Source organism: Neofelis nebulosa, chromosome 10 (assembly GCF_028018385.1).
Source record: "Neofelis nebulosa isolate mNeoNeb1 chromosome 10, mNeoNeb1.pri, whole genome shotgun sequence".
In the NCBI taxonomy this organism is placed as follows: domain Eukaryota; kingdom Metazoa; phylum Chordata; class Mammalia; order Carnivora; family Felidae; genus Neofelis; species Neofelis nebulosa.
The window spans coordinates 55,180,580-55,200,886 of NC_080791.1; the positions used below are offsets into that span (position 1 = coordinate 55,180,580).

Genomic DNA, 20,307 nt, shown 5'->3' on the forward strand with positions numbered 1-20,307 from the left:
AAATCCCACAGCAGAATCACCAGCCCCCATTTAATAGCGAGGAGTCACACTCAAGTGACAAAGTGGCTTACCCAGTTAAATGGCAGAACTGAGCCTCTCCCTCCCCCTTTCCTGCACAAAGGGGACTCCCAACTGAGGTCAGCACCCCTCAGGTCAATGTCCACAGGCACTTATAGCACAGATCAAAGTGTAACCAGGGCACAAACTGAGACCTGGCTCTGAAGGAATGCCGGAGCAGGGGAGGAGGGGGGGAGGAGGGGGGGAGGAGGGGGGAGGAGGGGAGGAGGAGGGGGGGAGGAGGGGGGAAAGAGAGGGGAGGGGAGGGGAGGGGAGGGGAGGGGAGGAGAGGGGAGGAGAGGGGAGGAGAGGGGAGGAGAGGGGAGGAGAGGGGAGGAGAGGGGAGGAGAGGGGAGGAGAGGGGAGGAGAGGGGAACATGGCCAATCCCAAGGACTGGGAACACATCTGGAAAAGAACTGGCCTGGTACTGAGTTTAGAGGGATGGGGAACCACGTGATCTGTAGAATAAGGAAAGGAGAGGTGTATCTGGCAATGGGAACAGCTTGGGCAAAGGCAGAATGTTAGGATCTCAATGAAGACTGGAACCATAACCATTCATTCATTCATTCAGCAAAGCTTCACAGAGAACTCTCTCTGGACAGATATCTTGTGGGGTCTCGGGGGAACCAGATGGGATTCGCCTAGTCTCGGCTGTCAAGTTAAGGGAGTCTTAGAAGTCAGAGGGGTCAGGTTGGGGGTTAGGAATGAGAATGGGGAAGCCCCTGCAAGAGGGGGCCAGAAGCCCTGGGCCCAGTGCCACTGAGGCAAACCAGACTCTCTGACCTGCTCCCGGCCAGCCAGTCCCATCCCTCCACGCCTGCAGCCCCCACTCTCAAGTCTTTAGTGGGAACAGGTGGGAGGGGAGCTCTGGGATCCAGTGACACAGTTACGGGACACCATCTGACATGCAACATGACCCAGGTGAAATGTAAGCCTGCAGGCATGGTCCCTGGGCCCCACCCTCGGGGCTGCAGGAGGGTGTGTGCCCCTGTCTGTGCTGCCAGCTGAACCTGTGCCCCCTTCTCTGGCTGCAACCTCACAGTGGCTTCCTCTAAGGTCCTAGAACCACAGCCACCAGAATGACGGGGCAGGCACTCCAGTTCTAAAGCCCAGGGACAAAAGCATGGTTTCACGGAATCTGAGCCCTAGAGTCGCCATCGAGATATTGGGAGAGGAAACACATACACAGAGGCCAGAGGTCCTGCATGCTAATCCCAGCACCATCACTTACCAGCTGCTTGACCAGGCCTGGTGGTCCCTCTCTGTCCCGGTTTCCCCTTGGGGTAACACTGGCTGCCCTCCCTGCCTCTCACAGGTGCTGCGAGGACCCAAAGATGGAGCTTGGGCCAAAGGGCTTTGTGCATCCCATGGCGGGGGGGGGGGGGGGGGGTGTCCCTGAAGACTGCAGGAACAGCAGGGATGCCCCTGCCCCCCCTGTGTCCAGGACCTGGCTCCTGGGCTCCTGATCCCTACCCTTGCCCCGAGGAGAGCCTTCTGCTCCCTGTCACTGTACCCTCTTTTGCCCTCAGCATTCTAGGAACCCAAGACAGAAACCCGGTTCTGTCTCTATATTCCCCAGCACTGGGCACAGCACCAGGCACAACCCAAATTACAGTGGGACTGAACCTCCCTGGATCCCTCATGTCCCTAAGCTGGGACCCTGTTCTCAGTACCATATCCCCACGTCCCCAAGCCACATACACATCTGCTTCCCCCATGGGTCCTCCTCCAGGCTACCGGCCTTCTCCAGGGCAGGGCCCTGACTTCATACTTTTCCATCCCTTCCCACTCCCACTACCCACAGAACTTGCACCTCCAGTGTCCCTTTCCTTCAGGGCCACGAGAAGTAAAGGGTTAATCGGTTAGACTGATTCCCAGGGCAGTGCCAAGGCAGACAATGAATTCCTAGGACACCATAATCCAATAGAGCAAGACTATGGGCATTTTTAGACTAACTGACTTTACTGAGGTGTTCTCTATGTGGGACCCAACTTTTGAGTCAATAACCCAGCGAGACAGGTATTATTATCCCCATTTTATAGAAGAGGAAACCGAGGCTCGGAAGGGAAGGGGACTTGATGAAGGTTGCACAACTAATAAGGAAGTGGGCAAGGTGGGATTTGAATCCAGGCTGTCTGACTCAAAGCACCCCTGTGGAACTTCAGCCTGGCACCACGTCCGGCCCGCCACCGTGCACGCACCCATGCCCTCCACACACCCATCTCTCATACTGCACAGAACAGACCGAGTGCTTACGGAAAATGAACTGGTAGCCTGGGCAGAGGAGAGACAGCCTCTGGCGGAGGCAGTGGGAAAGTTCCATGGAAGAGGGGGTGTCCAAGAGGCAGGAGGAGGGGCACGGTACTGCCTCCACCCCCTTGAGGTTGCTGCCCAGCCCCTGTCAGCCTGCGTCTTCCCACAGGGGCAGGGGAGGTAGGGGGCTACTCACATTGCCTTCATCGTCCACCACCTGGATCTGCCCAGAGTCACAGAGCTTCACCACCGCTCCGATGGGCACATCGAACTCCTGCCCAGATCTCAGGTCCATCCAGACATAATCCCCCTGTGGGTGAGAGAGAATCCCAGGCCAGGTGAGCAGGGAGGGGGATCCTGTGCCTCGGCCCTCCTACTGCCAGGGGATCCTGTGCCAACCACGGGAGAGGGAAGGAAGGGGAGCTTGCACTTGCTGGGAGCCATCCAGTGCCAGGCCAGGCTGGGCACTTATGCAATATCCTCAATCTCTCCTCTGTAACAGCCAAGTCCCCGTTTCACAGATAGGTAAGCAGAGGCTCAGAGATGGGAGGAGCCAAGAGCATACAGCTGGGCAGCTTCAAACCCAGGGCTGTCCAGCACCCGGCTCTCCCCAAGGCTCTACAACCCCACACACATACAGAAAATCTGTCGAGGCTCAGGCAGAAACACCAATTCACCCAAACCACTTCCCTTCTGTCCTAAAGGAGGCATCCCCACAGGACACCCAAACAGTCTCCATCACCTCCAGAGTCAAGTGTCATAGTCAGAGGTGTGGGTTTCCTTGCAGTGACACTGCTGTGTGCTGAGCCCTGTGATATGAGTTCTACCACCCTGCCTCCTAGCTTGTGGAGGGAGAACCCTGACCTTGAGCGGGAGGGTGTCACGCTTGTGTCCCCCGCTCTCACCACACACCCAGTGAAGGCACATGGAAGCCAAATTTAAAACGCAGAGTCGGAGAAACAACCACTTTCAGCGCCGATGCATTCCACAAACGCATATGGAGCACCTACTGAATACAAGGCACTGATTGATCTAAAGACTGGGGATCCAGCAGGGACCACGGAGTCTACCTTCCCGTTGGAAGGAGACAGAAAACAAACAACTGAGCAAACGCGTTCACACAATCGATCGCTGCAGATGGCGGGGAGGACGGCGAAGGGGCCAGGCACATCGAGGGTGGAGAATGACTGGGCTGGACAACGGCAGTCACAGAGGTGGTCAAGCTCCAGCGCCATCACCTCTCACTGGCCTGCAGGTAAAAGTTAGATTTTATTCTAATCCGAATAAGAGGATTCCCCAGGAGGCTGAGAGAACACAGACCCCTTAACACTGTAACTTACCAAGCAGCAGTTAGGAATAGAACCGCTGATGAAACAGGACAGTGAACCTCACCTGAGGGGATGGCCCCGTGGAAACCACGTGGGCTGGGAGTTGGGAAGCTAGGCTTGCTCAGCTGGGCCACGGACAAGGCGCTGCCTGACTTGAGCCTCAGTTTCCACATGCCTCAGGGGGTGGGCTCCGCGAGTCCCAAGTCCAACTCCTCACTGCTCCAGACTCCTCCTGGTCGTCCCCATTGGAATCAACTATTTCTTGGCCACGGCTGCTGCTTTGTGGGAGGTTATGCGCGTCAGAGACAGGTTAGCTCCAAACCCCAGCTTCCTCCCAGAAAAAGGAGGAAAAATTAGACGGGCTCTGGAGAGGAGAACTCATGTGTTTCCTGAGCATCTACGGTGTGGGAGTGCGGTGTGCCTGCCGGGGCTGCCTGGCTGCTTCCCGTGGGGCACCCCGTGTACCCCCTCCGTCCCACACCCAAACTGCGCTTCCTGACACACCCCTCAGAAGCTCTGAGTTCCAGGCCGAGGATCACCTGCCACACTGGCTCACACAGCTCTTCTCCACCTGCCCGCTACCCCTCCCACCTTTCCACTGAGAGGACGCCACCTGTCTGTCCAGACCCAGAGCAAATAACAGCCCTTCCAACCCCTCCCCGCCTCCCCTCCTTCTCCCCCGCCCCCCAACCCCTGAAGAGCGCATTGATTCAGCTTTTATTTATGGAGAGCCCACTGTGGGTCGGTCCCTTTCCAGCTCTGGGGACAGAGCCACAAACAGATGGGAAAGGCAGCATGCCTCTAGACAGAGGAGGGGAGGATGTGAGGGGAACGTGGGCAGGTACCAGATTGTACAGGGCATAACCACAGACAGGAATTGGACTTTCTTTTAGGTACGACAAAGAGCCATTGAGGTTTTAAGCCGGAGAATGGCATGATGAATTTACATTTTCAAAACCTCGCTCTGGCTGTTGTGTGGAGAACGGAGGCATCCCTCCAGGCCCCGGGGCCAGCACCACTTGGGGTGACCGCCATCTGTGTGACCCTTTGCCACTAGCATACAGCCCCCGAGGACCGGGCTGGGTCTGTCTCCTCTGTGACTCCCTAGAGTCAGAGTCTAACACAGAAAAACAGGATTTGTCTCTCAATGGGAGTGTGTGTGTGTATGTAAGAGAGAGAGCATGAGACAAAGGGTGTGTGAGAAAGAATGCAGAATGTATAGCATGAGAAAGAAAGAGACCAAGACAGACAGACAGACAGACAGACAGACACTAACCGCTGGCAGCCAGGCTGGCCAGGACATTGCCCCATGCTAACTCACAATACACCCACAACGGGCCAGGTAGGAAGTGAGATGTTTCCCTGTGATTATCTCACTGATAGCCCTCAGGCAGAAGATTCCATTTCCACTTCATCTCCTCATAGAGGTCAAGAAGCTTGTCCAAATTCACCCAGCTGTTTTGCAGTAAAACCCGGAATGAAGCCCAAGTCTGACAAATTCCGAATCCAGGACTCTTTCTGGACAGCTCTCTGAACCCAGTTTTGTGAGCAAAACAGGAAACACTGACAGGATCCGTGGTCTTGGATGGCTTGTGGGGCAAGGGGCAAGCTAAGAGTTTCAGCCAAGGGCAGCTGGGGGTCAGAGGTTGCCCCCAACCCAGCACAGAGCCTGGCACACAGGAGATATGCCCCACTCCAGGAACAGAGGAGAACCGGAAATAAAAGACTTCATGTGAGTGGGAAATGGGGGCTCAGAGAGGCTGAGCAGAGAGCTCAGGCCTACAGGAAACAGAGGCAACTAGAACTCTCCTAACCAAGGACTGTCACAAGGAGGGCAGTGGCTTAACTTTCTTTCTCTGCTCTAGGTCTCAACTGGAGGAAAAAGGCGAAAATGGCAGCCAACTGGCCTCAGGGAGAATTGTGAGGCCTGAGAACCTGTCTGAGAGGAAAAGTTCCTGGTCCCAGGAAAAGTTCTTGGGGCATCAGAATGCAGGTGGGTTCAAAGTCTTCATTTTACAGATGAGGAAACTGAGGCCCAAAGAGACAAAGGAACTTGGCCACAGTCACTCATCAAATTAGTGACTGATAAAGACTCTGATCATCTGCAGAGCAGCCTGAACCAAAAACAAGGTGAGGGAAGGAAGATGGAAAAGAAAGGAGATTTGGGCGGGGGGGGGACAGGAAGGGGAAGGAGAGGAAAGGGGCACTGGGCCCCAGTCTTACATCACCAACCCTTCTTGTCCCCAGATTCCAGGCACTCACGCCTGAACCTGGTCCCACTCATACCACTCCACTGTGACAGGCGCCCCACTAGAGACTTCACCTTGAACTCACATTCCCATTTGGGATGTGCAAAAGCTCCCGACACAAGGAGGGGCGGCTGGGGCCAAGTTCACTTTGGGAGTCAGGGAAGGCATGAGGCACCAGGGTGGGGGTGGGGGTGGGGGTGGGGGTGGCGGGGGGGGAGGGGGGGGTCTGCACACACCCTGGTGCTCTGCCACCCATTGCCGCTCATCCTGTTTCTGCCAGGCGGGGAAACAGAGGCACGGGGCGGGATTCCCAGGGTGCAACCTCCCCCTCCCCGTGCAGGCCTCACCGGCAGGACCGCGTAGGTCTTCAACGCATGGTTCAGGCTGCGAACCAGCGCCCACTTGCCCTGCGGCTTGGCGCGCGCCTCGGCGCGGTCGGAGGGGTCGGCGGGATCGGAGGGCTCTGCGGGGTCGGCAGGGGGCTCCATGGCGCGGTCGGTCTGGCGGCGGCTCTGCTCCGACTCCCTAATTCACCTAATCCCGTGCGCACCGCCGCCAGGAACCCTAAACCCGGCCATCTGCTGCGTGCCCATGGCAACGGCGGCTTAGGTGACGCCCGCGGGAACGGGGAGGGGGCGCGTGCACCGCCCTGGCCCTGGCCCGTCTCCTCGGGACCCCCAACACCTCATCATTGTGGGGGGATTCGCAGCCGGCTTCACCGAGACCGCAGCGTGTAGCGCCGCAGAACCGAGCTGCGGACCTTAGCATCCACCAGGCACCTGGAAACTCAATCTGTAGGTTTTCTTTGGAAAGGAACGTGGGGATGTTATGGAGTGGAACGCAATAAACTTCATAATTTTTTAAGACGGACGGGAAGGTGCCTGAAAGATCCTACTAGCTCACTGGCTACCTCTGGAAAGGGAGGGCAGGTAAAACTCTTCCTAAGGGTAGGGATGTGGGACTTAGGGGAGAAAAGCTTCAGAACAGTCTGTCTCTGGTCTTCCTCACCCAGCTTGGAGGCCAGCCAGCTGGTAATCTGCAGAAGGCAGAAGAGGCACCTGGGAAGGGTGTCCCCTGGTTCTCCAGGACAGTGGGCGCCAAGCTGGGCTCCTATGTCCTGGCAGCCACATGGGACTGGGCACCTGGCTTGGGTCCATGCTGGGCGATGAGCCACCATCCTGTCCGGCAGGCACAGGCCCTGGGACTCTGCTCCCACTCCTTCTCCCCTCTTCTTAACTTCTGTTTTCTTCCTCCCCTTTCTCCTCTCTCTTCAAGCCCTACTGTTTCCATATTTGGCCCTTGGCATTATCTAGAATCCTGGAGGCCTAACTGTCCCACAAAAACACGGCAGGGAGAAGGGGGAATGGCAAGGAAGGAGACAGTGATGCCTCACACAGAACTCAGAGCTGCCCCACTGGATCTGGGCTTCCTTCTACTCCAACCCCCTATCCGGGACTCAGGGACCCAGCCCTCTGCCACCCCGCACAAAGCTGATGGACCGCAGCGATTCCCACCTACTTCCTATGCCCTCCCAGGGACCGTCCCCTTAGGAGGGATCCTTCCCCCAGTCAAGCACAAAATAAGCACATGTACCCCTGCCCACCCACCCACAGGAGTCCATGGGAGAAGGGCCCTTCAGACACAGGACGGTGCCGGGGATAGGTTTCCAGGCATCCTTGCATTTGTCCATTTACCCAGGCTTCACAGGCTCAGACTAAAGCTTAGGGGACACCATCCTCGCAAGCCCAGGCCTGGGAATGGACCAGATCCAGACCCAGATAAGGATAGTGCCACCAGATGAGGGATGGATTCGTCCTGGACAGACAGGATAGCCTGGCCACTAAGCTGTTGGACTCGGGACCCAGATGGCTTAGGTTCAACCCTGGCTAGGCCCCTCAAGCCGTGTAACCTGGGGCAAGTTCCTCAACCTGTATGTGCCTTTGTTTCCACATCTGTGGGATGACAAGATAACAGTATGTCATGAGTTGCTTGTGAGGATTGAAAAGGTTTATGTGGGTAACTCACTCAGATTGGTTCCTGTTTAAAAAAAAAAAAAAAAATGGCCGCATGAGTGTTGGTTCTTATTAGCTGAGCAAGTCACGTTAGGGGTGGTACCTGGGCGTTATGATTATCTCAGGCAGACATGAGAGGGAAGAGCACATCACAGAGAAGCAGAGGGAAGAAGGAAGAGATAGTAAATCAGGTCTGGTGGATGGAGAGAGGCCCCCTCAGGGAGACCCAGCAAGTACTCAGAGCCTGGCCCTGCCTGGCCCAGAGCCACTGCTCAACCCCATGCACCCAGGCCACCCCTAGCTGAAGCCTGGGATTGGGCCCCTTCCCCGCAGGCAGGTCTGGGAAGTAAGTCTGATACCCCTGTGACCCACTCTGGCATCAGCAGATCCTCTCCCAGAACCAGGGCTCACTGCTGTTCTAGCCTCATCTCCTGCTTCCCTGAACACACAGGACAGGGTCTCCCTGTCCTCACTTTTTTTTTTTTTTTTAAGTTCCAACATGGGGCTTGAACTCACAACCCTGCGATCGAGACCTGAGATCAAGAGTCGCTTAACTGACGGAGCCACCCAGGCATCCCTCCTCACCTTTGTTTGTGCCGAGCCCTCTGCCAGAAATGCTTCACCTCACGATCCTCTTCCCTTCCGCCACCCGGCCACCCAGGCTCCACAGAGACTCAGGCCACCTGTCCTTAATATCCCCTCTCCACTACCCTCTTTTCTGTGCTTCCTTAGTGCCTCACACAAACGCATGGTGCTGCCCTCACCCCGCCATACCCCCCCATCCAGTCCAGCTCTGGCCAGATGGGGAGACTGATGTTCAGCGGGGGTGGAGGGACTACCCAACAATTGACAGCAAGGTGGGACAAAAAGCTTCCATTTAGTAACTGTGCCAACTGTCACGAGCAAGTGACGTCAGGGAAAATGGCAAAGAAGAAACTCAAGAACTCATCCCTTTACAAAAATACAAAAAAATGTGGTAAAAATGGTCAGAATCAACAATACTAGAACCCTGGAAAATCATCAAATGTTTATAGTAACCAACCGAACATTTACTAAAGAGAAAGGTGACTGAAACCCAGCAGGAGAATTTTGTGGGGTTTTAACCTCCCCTCCCCCCCGCACCTCTCTGTGGCAGTCTTGAAGATGGAAGCCTGTATCCCTGGTGTGGGTTCTTAGGGCCTGACGGGGCAGAACAGACCCCTTATCTAAGAATTATGGTTCTTCTAACAAGTCTGGGAGCTCCCTAAAGGAATAATGCCAAGGGCTTGCCTTTATTTCTCTAGCTTGGAACTCCCCGCAGGGTGGAGGAGTAGGTAGGGAGGGTTTTGGTCAAAAACATTCAGAGACCAATCAATGAGACCACTGCTATGTGGGGTGGGGTGGGGTGGGGGGAGGGAGAAGCATGGAAATAGTCAGTTGGAACAAACAATAGACACTCCAAAAAGCCTGCAGGAAAGCCAGGGGAATAGGGGTTTTGAAAAGCTCTTGCATACAGTGGGGAATCTAGAACACCTCATGTGGAGGGTTGGAAGAACGTTCAGAAAAAGCCCAAGAACACCCTAAGCTCTCACTTCAAACTGACCCTCAAGCTCCATTTAGACAGGAAGTGATCTGCCTAAGGCCTAAGCATTGAAGGCATGCCCAGCGCGGGCACGTGCGCGCGCGCGCACACACACACACACACACACACACACACACACACACACACAGAGCCCAGCTGCAGGACTGAAAGTAATTTTTGTTTTGGGCTCTACGAGTTTTCAAAACGTCAGTGACTACACACAACGAAGAATACACTCTTCATAAAGATAGTTTTGAAAGGTCATTAAACAAAACTATAACTCACAAGAAGCCACAAGACACTGGAGACAGAGGGAGAGAGAAGAATCAGACTTCCAGAGATATCACATTACGTTTAAACATTTTTTGGGGGGTTTTACTTATTCTTGAGAGAGAGTGACAGAGAGAGCATGAGTGGGGGAGGGGCAGGGCGAGAGAAGGACACAGAATCTCAAGCAGGCTCCAGACCCTGAGCTGTCAGCACACAGCCTGATGCGGGGCTCGAACCCACAAATCATGAGATCATCACCTGAGCCAAAGTTGGACACCCAACCAAGCCACCCAGGCGCCCCATCACATTATTTTTTAAATGGCCAGTTTTCAACCAAAGATTATGAGGCATGCAAAGAAACAAGTATGGCCCATTCACAGGTAAAAAGCAAACAATAAAAACTTTCCCTGAGGAAGCTCAGACATTGGACTTCATAGGCAAAGGTTTTTATCAACTATCTGAAGTATACTCAAAGAACAGAGGGAAACCAGAACATCTCACCAAATACAGAGTATCCATAAAGAGGTAAAAATGATTACAAGTGACCAAATACAACATTAGCAGTTGAAAAGTACAATAGCCTATATGAAAAATTCACTAGAGACATTCAACAGCAGATTTGAACAGGCAGAAGGAAGAATCAGTAAACTTGAAGATAGGTTCATTAGATTATCCAGTCTGGGGGACAGGAAGAAAAAAAAAGGACTAGGAAAAATGAGCAGAACCCGAGAAACCTGTGCGACATCAGGTGGCCCAACATGTGCATGATGGGAATCATCATCATACGTTTCATGTATGTAAGGAGAGGACAAGAGGCAAAAACAATATGTGAAGAAATAATGGTCAAAAACTTCCCAAACTTGATAAAAGATACAAATCTACAGCCAAATAGCTCAATAAATTCCAAGTAGGATGAACTCAAAAAGAACCACATTGAGTCCCGGCCATAACCATCAGACAACAACAACCACAAAAATAAAAGGCACCCGAATTGCCAAGGAAGAGGTAAAATTGTCACAATTTGCAGACGGCGTGATACCATATATAGAAAACCCCAATGACCTACCAAAAAACTACTAGAACTGAAAAATGAATCCAGGAAAGTCACAGAGTACAAAAATCAATATACAGAAATCTGTTGCCTTTCTATACAACAACAATAATGAAGCAGCAACAAGAGAAATTAAGAAAACAATCCCATTTACAATTGCACCCAGAATAATAAAATACCTAAGAATAAACTTAACCAAGGAGGTGAAAGACCTGTACTCTGAAAACTATAAAATGCTGATGAAGGAAGTTAAAGACAATGCAAAGAAATGGAAAAACATTCCATACTCATGGATTTGAAGAACAGATGTTGTCATAAAATGTCAGTACTGCCCAAAGCAATCTACACGTTTAATGCAATCCCTATTAAAATACCAACAGCATTTATCACAGAACTAGAACAATCCTAAAATTTGTATGGAACCACAAAAGACCCCAATAGCCAAGGCACCTGGGAAAAAGAGAAACAAAACCGGAGGTATCCCAATTCTACACTTGATCTTAGCCAAAAGGCCGAGAAGCGATGAAGGTATCCCAATTCTAGACTTCAGGTTATATTGCAAAGCTGTCGTGGCCAAAACAGTATGCCACTGGCACAGAAATAGACACATCAATAGAACAGGATAGAAAGCCCAGAAATAAACCCATAATTATATGGTCAATTAATCTTTGACAAGGAAAGAATATGTAGTGGGGAAAAGGTGGTCTCTTCAACAAATGGTGTTGGGAAAATTGGACAGCCACAGGAAGAAGAATGGAATTGGACCACTTTCTTACACCACACACAAAAATAAACTCAAAATGCATTCAGGACCTAAATGTGAGACCTAAAACCACAAAAATCCTAGAAGAGATCCCAGGCCATAATTTATTTGACATTGGTCATAGCAACATCCTTCTAGATAGGTCTCCTGAGGCAAGGGAAACAAAAGCAAAAATCAACTATTGGCACATCAAAATAAAAATTTTCTGCACCTCAAAGAAAACAAAAAAGACCCACATTGAGACGCATTAAAAATCAAATGGTCAAAAGACAAAATAAGAGAGACTCATTGCATACAAAGGATCTTCAATATGAATAATAGCTGATTTCTCAACAGAAATCATGGAAGCCAGAAGGCAGTGAGATGATGTATTTAAAGTACAGAAAGGAAAAACAAATGTAAGAATTCAATATCTGGTAATAACCAACAGAACTAAAAGGCAACCTATAGAATGGGAGAAGATATTTGCTAAGGACATATCCAATAAAGAGTTAGTATCTGAAATATTTAAAGAACCTATACAACTCAACACCAAAACCCAAATCAAAACCTGATAAAAAAAAAAAAAATGGGCAGAAAAGATGAACAGACATTTCCCCAAAGGAGATATCCAGATGGCCAACAGACATGAAAAGATGCTCATCACTCATCATCAGGGAAATGCAAATCAAAACCATAATGAGCTATCACCTCACACCTGTCAGAATGGCTAATATCAAAAACACAAGAAACAAGCATTGGCGAGGATGTGGAGAAAAAGGAACCCGCATGCACTGTTGGAGGGAATGCAAACTGGTGCAGTCACTGTGGAAGACAGTATGGAGCTTCCTCAAGTGAAAATAGTACTTCCCTATGATCCAGTAGTCACACTACCAGGGATTTCCTCAAAGAATACAAAAATACCAATTTGAAGGGATACATGCATTCCTATGTTTTACTACAGTATTATTTAAGATAGCCAAACTATGGGAGCATCCCAAGTGTCTATCAATAGAGGAATGGATAAAGATGGGGTGTGTGTATATATACATATATGTGTGTGTGTATACATATATGTGTGTATATATAAATGTACACACAACACAATGGAATATTAGCCGCAAAGAAAAGAATGAAATCTTGCCATTCACAGCAAGATGGATGGATCTAGAGAGTATACTGCTAAGCAAAATAAGTCCATCAGAAAAGACAAACACCATATGCTTTCATATGTGGGATTTAAGAAACAAATGAATAAGGGGGGGGGGGGGCGGCGGGGAAGAAACAAACCAAGAAACAGACACTTAATTATAGAGAGCAAAGTGATTGTTACCAGAGGGGAGGGAGGGGGGTAGGGGTAGGGGTGAAATAGGTGACGGGGATTAAAAGTACACTTATCCTGGGGCGCCTGGGTGGCTCAGTCGGTTAAGTGTCCGACTTCAGCTCAGGTCACGATCTCGCGGTCCGTGAGTTCGAGCCCCGCGTCGGGCTCTGGGTTGACGGCTCAGAGCCTGGAGCCTGTTTCCGATTCTGTGTCTCCCTCTCTCTCTGCCCCTCCCCCGTTCATGCTCTGTCTCTCTCTGTCTCAAAAATAAATAAAACGTTAAAAAAAAATAAATAAATAAAAATAAAATAAAATAAAAGTACACTTATCCTGATGCGCACCAAGAAACACATGCAATTGTTGGATCATAACGTCATACACCTGAAACTAATATAGCACTGCATGTTAACTACCCTGGAATTAAAATTAAAAAAAAAATTCAATATCTGGCAAAACCATCCTTCGAAAACGACAGAGAAACTAAGACATTCTCAAGTAAACAAAAGCTGAGGGAGCTTGTTGCTAGTAGACCTGCCTACAAGAAATGCTAAAAGGAGTCTTTTCAGGCTAAAACTAATGGGCACTCGACAGTAACTCAAAGCAAAGAAATAGAGAACTCCAATAAAGGTAATTTTACAAAAGTATATTTACATAGGCAAATATAAAATCCAGCATGGGGCGCCTGGGTGGCTTAGTCGGTTAAGCTCCCAACTTCAGCTCAGGTCATGATCTTGCGGTTCCTGGGTTTAAGCCCCTCGTCGGGCTCTGTGCTGACAGCTCAGCGCCTGGAGCCTGCCTCAGATTCTGTGTTTCCCTCTCTCTCTCTGTCCCTCCCCCATTTGCACTCGGTCTCTCTTGCTCTCAAAAATAAATACAAAAAAATTTTTTTAAGCCAGCATTATTGTTATTTTGGTTTGTAACTCCTTTTTTTCCCTATATGATTTAAAAGACAAATGCATAAAACAATAACTATAAATCTATGTGAATGGGCACACCATGTATAAAGATGTAATTTCTGACAGTAACAGTATGAAAAAAGAAGGGTGACAGAGCTGTACAAAAGCAGCATTTTTATGTACCATTGAAGCTAAGTTGTTATTAACTACCACTAGATTGTTAGAAATTTAAGATATTAATCGTATACCCCCAGGGTAACCACTAGAATATATATGTATGGAAATGAGAAGGGAATCAAAAGAGTACACTGGGGAAAAAAAAATCAAACACAAAAGAAGGCAGTAATAGAGGAATTCGAGGGGTGGGGGAGAGGGGGAGAAAGGGCCTATAGGAAAACATAACAAAATGGCAAAAGTCTTTATATGGAAACAAATTAAACCCTTCAGTTAAAAGGTAGAGGTTGGGAGCACCTGGGTGGCTCAGTCAGTTGGGCATCTGAGTTTGGATCAGGTTATGATCTCACGGTTTGTGAGTTCAAGTCCCATGTTGGGCTCTGTGCTGATAGCTCAGAGCCTGGAGCCTACTTCAGAGTCTGTGTCTCCCTCTCTCTCTGCCCCTTCCCTGCTCACACTCAGTATCTCCCTGTCTCAAAAATAAATAAATGTTTAAAAAAATTAAAAAAAAAAAAAAAAAAAGGTAGAGGTTGGCAGCATAGGCTAAAAAAAAACAAAAAACCCATGATCCAACTATATGCTATCTACAGAAGACTCACTTTAGATCCAAAAACACAAACAGATTAAAGGTGAAAAGATAGAAAAATATATTCCATGCAAACAGGAACCAAAAAAGAGCTGGGGTGGCTAGAGCATCAGACAAAATAGACTTGAAATCATTAGAACACTGTTGTAAGAGACAAAGCAGGACATTATATTCTAATAAAAGGGTCAATCCAACTGTTATCAACAGCCCACAAATTTATCTTCAAACCTCCCTGTGCTTATGAATCCGGGCAAAGTACATTCAGTCCCTACTCGGGATCCACCAGGGAGCCGGAAATTGTATCGTATTGAAGCATGGCAGCCCCCCGTGAGGTCCTTAAAAGACTGTCATGTGCACCACACATCTCTGGGTTCTTGCAAGCACCAGCTGGCTTTGCGACCTGGGCCTATCCCCCCACCCCCCCGCCAGAGACTTCAGTCCCCCATCTGTGTGCGAGGGGCTACTGCAAGAGCCTCAGCACCTTCCCTGGTGCCGCCCCCCCACCCCATCCACCATCAGAGGCAGGGCAAAAGCCTCCCCCCTCCCCAGGTTCCCCACCACCCCCACTCCACCCCAGGACTCCTGCTGTTACAGTTCCGCTCAAAGGTGCCCTTGCCATGTTTCAAGCCACCTCCCACTGCCGTCTGGTAACTGCTCCGGGACAGGGAGCAATTTATCTCTGCATCCTTTGTGCCCAGGCTGGTACAGAGAATGGGCTCAGTGCCACGTTGCTGGGTGGGTGTGTGAGAACGCGGCTGGAGGGGAGGCAGCTTCTGATATGCCAGGAATCTCCAGGCACCCCCACCCCAATCCACATGACGGGTCTGCCCAGACCTCCTCAGGGTCCCTAGGAAAGAGCCTGTGTTCTGCAAATGCCACCCCACAGGACAGTCTGAACTCTCCTTCCCCAGGCCCTGTGCCTATTCCTTGTATCACACCCATACACCCTGCACAGCAGCCCCCTCTCAGGGTCTCCTCTCCTGCCTGCCACCCTCTCACTTTGGTGGCTCCCTTCCCTGTCCTGACGTGTCCCAGCTTATATCTAAATGGCCCTCTCTGGGCTTCAGTTTCTTCACCTGTGACATGGACAGGACAATCCCTACCCTCATCGCCTTATGCCAATAAAAGGAGATCACATATAGAGACTGCCCGGCACGTACTGGGACCAGTGTGGATGCTACTTTTGAAGAATTTTAACCCTCAATAAATAAATGTTTGCATGAGTAAATAAATTTGGATTCTTCTCCCATGTTTATAAAGAGGTTTCCTCTACCTGGGACCCTATGGGGTCTCAGAATGGCTGGGATGATGGAGGAAGAGAGGGAGGAACAAATCTCGGTCACCGATCTTTCCCACATGGGGAAAGATCCATCATGTCCTTCAAGGTCTCCTGAGATTTTTGTACCAAATAAAGTGAGAGAGAGCGAGAGAGCGAGAGAGCGAGAGAGCGAGAGAGCGAGAGAGCGAGAGAGCGAGAGAGCGAGAGAGCGAGAGAGCGAGAGAGCGAGAGAGCGAGAGAGCGAGAGAGCGAGAGAGCGAGAGAGCAACAGGGAATTCTCATGCACAGGAACACTACCAACATGATCTCATTGGTTGTCATCATGGCGGCTAACCATCCCTGAGCACGCTTCTGTCAGACTAAGCATTGTATATGCACCGGGACATTTCATTCTCAAGCTTTCCTCTGAGGTGGGCACCACTGTCTGCCTAGCTCCTTAGACCAAGTGAGCGTGTCCTAACAGTCATTCCTTCTTTAGCGTACAGCCTCATCTGAGTGGGCTGGTGGCAGGCCTGAGGGGCTGAGGAGACCGTGGGGAGCAGGACGAGGGCTGCCCCCCACTTCCAGGCTCACCTGGAGGCCTCAGATAAGCCGAGGAAAAAGATGGAGTATGATCAGACTCTACCGTGGGCAGAGCAGGGAAGCCTCCAGAAGGGAACAGCGGCCACCTGAAGGCCTGAGGAGAAGGCAGCCAGGAAAACGGGAAGCGAAGTGCTCAGGGCAGGCAGACCTGATGGGGGAGAGAGAACTGGGGTCTCTCAGGATGGGAGGGAGAGGCAGGAGGAAGGGAGGAGGGAGGCAGGCTTGAGAGGCAGGTGAAGGAAGCAGCACGTTGCATTTTATCTTCGCAACAGCCATCCGAGGAAAGGGGGTTTCCCCCCACCCCTCGTTTTACAGGTGGGGAAACGGAGGCTCAGGAAGGCGGAAGAACATGCCCCAGGTCTGTCCGCTCATCAAAAGTGAAGCCCAAACTGGAGCCCGGGTGGGTGGGCTGTGCCCGTGGGCCTGCATAGCTGGCTGGATGCCAGAGCTGGGACCCTTCTCGGGAGCAAAGCAGTAACAGAAATGTACTTTCTGTGTGAGGGGTGGGCAGAGCCGGCATTTACCTGCCGACACCTTCTCCCACAGGGGACGATCAGCCCGCATTCAGAGAGAGCAATGGGGGAGGGGCGCGGTCAGCCCAAGGCCTGCCTCACAAGCTTCCTAAGGGAGAATCCCCCTGGGAGCTGTGGGTGGCCCAGGCAGCCCCTCTGGGGACTGTAAATGCCCCCGCCCACCCAGCCCTGCCTGCAGTCAAGGCCCTGGCACCAGCAAATGCTCAGAGACAATGACTTTCCTTCTCTTATTGGCTCTGGCCATGGCGGGCAGGCCTTTGAACAGGCTGTTAAGCCAAGGGGTTCTGGGGGGGGGGGGGGGGTCTCCTCCAGCCCTGGGATGGAAGACCATCTATTCTTTTTTTTTTTTTTAATATATGAAATTTATTGTCAGATTGGTTTCCATACAACACCCAGTGCTCATCCCAAAAGGTGCCCTCCTCAATACCCATCACCCATCCTCCCCTCCCTCCCACCCCCCATCAACCCTCAGTTTGTTCTCAGTTTGTAAGAGTCTCTTAGGCTTTGGCTCTCTCCCACTCTAACCTCTTTCCCCCCCCCCTCCCCCATGGGTTCCTGTTAAGTTTCTCAGGATCCACATAAGAGTGAAACCATATGGTATCTGTCTTTCTCTGTATGGCTTATTTCACTTAGCATCACACTCTCCAGTTCCATCCATGTTGCTACAAAGGGCCATATTTCGTTCTTTCTCATTGCCCTGTAGTACTCCATTGTGTATATAAACCACAATTTCTTTATCCATTCATCAGTTGATGGACATTTAGGCTCTTTCCGTAATTTGGCTATTGTTGAGAGTGCTGCTATAAACATTGGGGTACAAGTGCTCCTATGCATCAGCACTCCTGTATCCCTTGGGTAAATTCCTAGCAGTGCTACTGCTGGAAGACCATCTATTCGGATTCTCCCTGCTGGAAACCAGAAACCTGACTCCTCTTACACACACACACACACACACACACACACACACACACACACACACACACACGGCTGCAGGACAAAGCTGCCCGCTGGCCTCTGACGGGCCTGGAGGATGTGGAGCTGCTGGCCAAGCCCCCGCGGCACACACTCCCACCAGCCCTAGGGCTTGGTGCCAGACCGACCTGGCTCAGGGCCCACATTCCTGGCTCTGGAGACCAGGAGCTCATTAGAGCCTCAGGCTGATCACGGGGAAGGGCTGAGGGTCAGGGACCATTGTGGCCCTGGGAAGGAAAGGGGGCTGGAGGACTCAGCCGGGCACAGCACCTCTGTTTCTTTCCATATTACCCCCGGGAGCTCCAGCTCCCACCAGGTCATCCCCCACTCACTGCTCCCCAGTCAGGCTCAAGATCCTTCCTGGTCTGGCTTCACAGACTGACCAACTTCCTATTCCCTGTCCCCAAAGGCTTTCCCGCATTTGGGCCTTTGCACATGCCTGGGAACTTGGAGATGTACGTAAATAAGTAATTTCTATCCAGTAGGGTGAGTGTAGTGAGAAAGGGAAGCCCCAGCAGACACATCAGAGGGAGCAGTTCTAGACTGGGCCTGCGAGAGTCAGGGAGTTTCACAGCTGGGTTTTGAAGCATAGATAGGAGGTTTCTAAGAGAAAGTATTGGGGAGGGTGCCCTACCATTAACCATATGGATGGGAGAATATGGGATGGGGGAGGATGAGTCACCCAACAGCGTTCTTCCTGGCGTAGAAAGATGAAGGTCAATGGGGGTGCCGGGAGCACTCACCTGCTGAAGAATCACCATGTCCTTTGTCAGATGCTCTTGCTTCCTGCCTGGCCAGATACAGTTCTGCAGAGGGAGAGACCATGTGAAATGTCTGAGAAAGCCAGCCCTGGCAGCCTTGAGCCTGGCTGGGGTCACCTGGGCTCTTCCCAAAGCCTCAGCTACTCCTCCCCCTGGGGAACACTCCCTCCCTGGCTTCTCTCCCTCTGGCCACAGCCCAGCCTGCGTGACCTGAGCCTCAGCCGCCGTCACCAGCTCCACTGCCCAGAGCAGCTGAGCTCTTCTCTTGGTTACAGTCATTCAGAGATTTCTAAAGGGCTCCTAGGAGCCCCCTCCCCTGGACATATGGGCAAAGGGACTCAGAGAGGGACCAAGACTTGCCAAAGTCACACAGCAGGGCAGGGGAAGTTCAGGAATAGGACTTGATTTCCAGCCTCCCAGCTGAGGGCTGCCCCAGCAGTTTGGGTGATGGGAGCAGCCTGGCCCGAGGGGAGGGTCACCGGCTAAGTGTTACGTGCTCATGCATGCCCTGCTTTTAGGATGGGGGCTCTAAGCCCCCCAGGCTGGCTTTTAAGACCCAGCACCATGTGGCTTCTGATGTCTTAGTCTTGCTCTCACTGCTTTCTTCCTTCCCTGTCCCTGCACCTAGGCCATCCTCAGCACCCACAACTCCTGAAATACACCAACCCTTTTCATACCTCCTGGCCTTTGCATACACTGACCCCTCTGCCTGGAATTCCAACTAGTAAATTCCCACCTACACTTCATGGCTCAGTTCAGACAGTACCTCCTCCAGGAAGCCTTCGCTGACCACCCCCAGGCTGCCAAGAGCCCTGATGTTCCTGTCTATACAGCCCTGACTATATGCATTATGTTATCAGGTCTGGGTCTGTCCCCACCTCTCTCCCCCCAAAGTTGGGGGTTGATCCAGGGCTGGGGGCGGGCTCAGCCACTGCCTCACACAGCACAAGGCCAGCGCCAGGCCCAGGAAGGAACTGTGGGACCAAGCGTGGTGATCCGCGGCAGCCCCAGCCACAGGCCCCGTGTGAGGCCACTCTGGCCCCCAACCTGCCCCCCAGGGTGAGCATCAATTTTTCACAAGGCCCATTCAGAGGCACTGGGGCATTTGATCCTCTGCCCAGGACACTGCCTGACACCTGAGCCCTGACCCCTGCCCCAGAACTCTGGAACACAGCAGGCACATGGTCCTTCTGGAGACCTGCACCCAGCCCGGGCAGGGAAGGCAATTCAACAAGGGCCGGCAGGCAGCTGCCATAGGGAGCCGCATCTGTGGAGGCTGCCTAGCCTCGCCCTGGCCTCCTGCACCAGTGTGAGCCTCGGGAGCTGGGGAGGGCCAGGGCCTTCAGGGCTCTGGAAGGTGGATGGGTGGCAAGAACATGGAATTTAATGGCCACACCTAAGAAAAAAAAGCTACAGGATCAACTTTTCCTAAAAAGAAGAACTAATCCATGTTTAAGTTGACTGCTTTTTGACTCGACAAGAGGGAAAACAAAACTGTAGTTATAATTTATGCCCGTGCCCGACTTTACCTTGTTCCCACAACAACCCTGGGTGGTAGGGCTTCCTATTCCCCTTTCACAGATGGGAAGCTTGAGGCACAGAGGAAGGAAGTCACTTACTCAAAGAGAGAAAAAGAGGGGCACCTGAGTAGCTCAGTTGGTTAAGGGTCCGACTCG

General features: G+C 51.5%; 1 protein-coding gene across 3 annotated transcripts in view; it reads right to left on the bottom strand.

Moving 5' to 3' along the window:
• The window catches only part of MYO7A (myosin VIIA), an 85,332-nt gene that overhangs the window by 64,093 nt on the left and 932 nt on the right, over positions 1–20,307 (bottom strand). The window contains exons 2-3 of one of the 3 annotated variants that reach the window (XM_058687685.1): positions 18,614–18,676; positions 2,508–2,621 (exon numbers count right to left, since the gene is read on the bottom strand). In XM_058687685.1, the coding sequence (XP_058543668.1) occupies positions 2,508–2,621; positions 18,614–18,631 (132 nt within the window). In that variant the 5' untranslated portion in view covers positions 18,632–18,676. Of the gene's footprint in view, positions 1–2,507; positions 2,622–6,235; positions 6,438–18,613; positions 18,677–20,307 lie in introns of those variants that run through there. The other 2 variants (XM_058687683.1, XM_058687684.1) reach the window with 2 other exon arrangements.